The following is a 1,996-nucleotide window of genomic DNA, read 5'->3' on the forward strand; positions in this document are numbered from 1 at the left end:
CTGAACCCGGAACCATGTGGTTGGTAAGCAAGCTACTTACCACACAGCCACTCCTGTTTCTTGAGACAATATTCTATACCTAGATGCTTTTCTTGATACCAACTCATTCATAATAGAAGTGGCAATCATAGTTAAGTAGCATTTTCCCTTGCAGATGGAAAACTCCTTGCAATATATATTTACTTTAAGGATGCAAGCTGGCAGAAACGTTAGCATGCCAGGCGAAATGACTTCACATTCTGAGTTCAAATTCCGCCGAGGTCGACTTTGCCTTTTATCTTTTCAGGGTCGATAAATTAAGTATCATTTGCATACTGGGGTCAATCTAATCAACTGGCCCCCTTCCCCAAAATTTCGGACCTTGTGCCTAGAGTAGAAAAGAATATTTCTTTACTTTTTTTTATTATTGTACATGACTCCAACAAAGTTAGGAATGGTTTCCATTAAAAATTACTGATTGTACGTGGTAATTAGCAATAAAGCAACTTGTTTGGAGTTAGAAAAGGAAAGAAAAAGCTAATGAGAAACTGCCTTAAAAATCATGAAACAATTGATGCAAAATTGAAAAGAATTTTGATTGAACTTATCTGGGGGAAACATGGAGAAGACAAATGTTTGTGGTGTGGTGGGGATTACTAGAGTAGAAACACTTCTTTCAAGAGGAGACAACAGCTGCCATAGGACAAGAACTAACATAAGATGAGCGACTTGATAAATAGTTGCCTTATGAGGCAGTAAGGGATATTTAGATATTTTCAAGGTATATTTTGTAGTTTTTAAAAAATTATTTTTTATTTTGAAAATTATAGGAATGTATTAAAGGAGTATGATTTTAGACAAATTATGATTTAATACTTGAATAGGGATTGAATTTTACCAAGTTTCATGTTCCAGTTTTCTTGAAATAGTATGTTTATACTGTGGTGTATTGTATATTAAGTAATTTTGCAAAAAGAATTTTAAAAAATAAATCTTCTGAAATTGTGTTTAAGAAAATAGGTACAGTATATATTTTTTGAAGCTTAATTTAGGTTTATTAATTTAATACACTTAAATTTTCTTTTCTATTCCAGCTTACTCCTTGGAATGTTGATACCTTGTGCCATGATAAATCTTCTAAAACTGTAAGTTCTCTTAAAAATACAATCATATTCATTTACTGGTTTCTTTCTTTGAAGTGTAAAACCTTCAAAGTCAATTATAGTCTGCTGTAATTATTTTACCAGTCTGTCAAATACTTAACTTATCTCAATGTCAGGGACTTGAGTCAGACAAAAGTATCACAAAATGTTTGTTGTTTGATGCACAGATTTTTTTTTTTTGTTTTTTTCATTCCCTCTAAGCGATATATACATATTCTTTTACAAGAATAATGTCAGCAATAACTGGGAAGTTTCTACCTGCTTAGCTTTCATTGAACAGTTTTGATAGAAGTCATTGTCAATACTTGTAAAAGAATAATAATCTACTTTACAAAAAAGTATTGAGTATAGGCACAGGAGTGGCTGTGTGGTAAGTAGCTTGCTTACCAACCACATGGTTCCGGGTTCAGTCCCACTGCGTGGCACCTTGGGCAAGTGTCTTCTACTATAACCTCGGGCCGACCAAAGCCTTGAGAGCGGATTTGGTAGACGGAAACTGAAAGAAGCCTGTCGTATACATGTGTATATATATATATATATATATATATATATGTATGTGTATTTGTCCCCCCACCATCGCTTGACAACTGGTGTGTTTATGTCCCAGTAACTTAGCGGCTCGGCAAAAAGAGACCGATAGAATAAGTACTAGGCTTACAAAGAATAAGTCCTGGGATGGATTTGCTCGACTAAAGGCAGTGCTCCAGCATGGCCACAGTCACATGACTGTAACAAGTAAAAGAGTAAGAGTAATCCTTCAATTTAATGTGAAATAGTTTTTATTAAAATTTGTAATGGAAACAAGCATTTATCATCATCATCATCATCATCATCGTTTAACGTCCGCTTTCCAT

At 34.1% G+C, this 1,996-nt stretch overlaps 1 protein-coding gene across 2 annotated transcripts in view; it reads left to right on the forward strand.

The window, feature by feature from the left end:
* The window catches only part of LOC106870674 (hsp90 co-chaperone Cdc37), a 36,085-nt gene that overhangs the window by 22,351 nt on the left and 11,738 nt on the right, over positions 1-1,996 (forward strand). For both annotated transcript variants that reach the window (XM_014916823.2, XM_014916827.2), the window contains exon 5: positions 1,074-1,124. In XM_014916823.2, the coding sequence (XP_014772309.2) occupies positions 1,074-1,124 (51 nt within the window). The remainder of the gene's footprint in view (positions 1-1,073; positions 1,125-1,996) is intronic.

Source organism: Octopus bimaculoides, chromosome 1 (assembly GCF_001194135.2).
Source record: "Octopus bimaculoides isolate UCB-OBI-ISO-001 chromosome 1, ASM119413v2, whole genome shotgun sequence".
Lineage (NCBI taxonomy): Eukaryota > Metazoa > Mollusca > Cephalopoda > Octopoda > Octopodidae > Octopus > Octopus bimaculoides.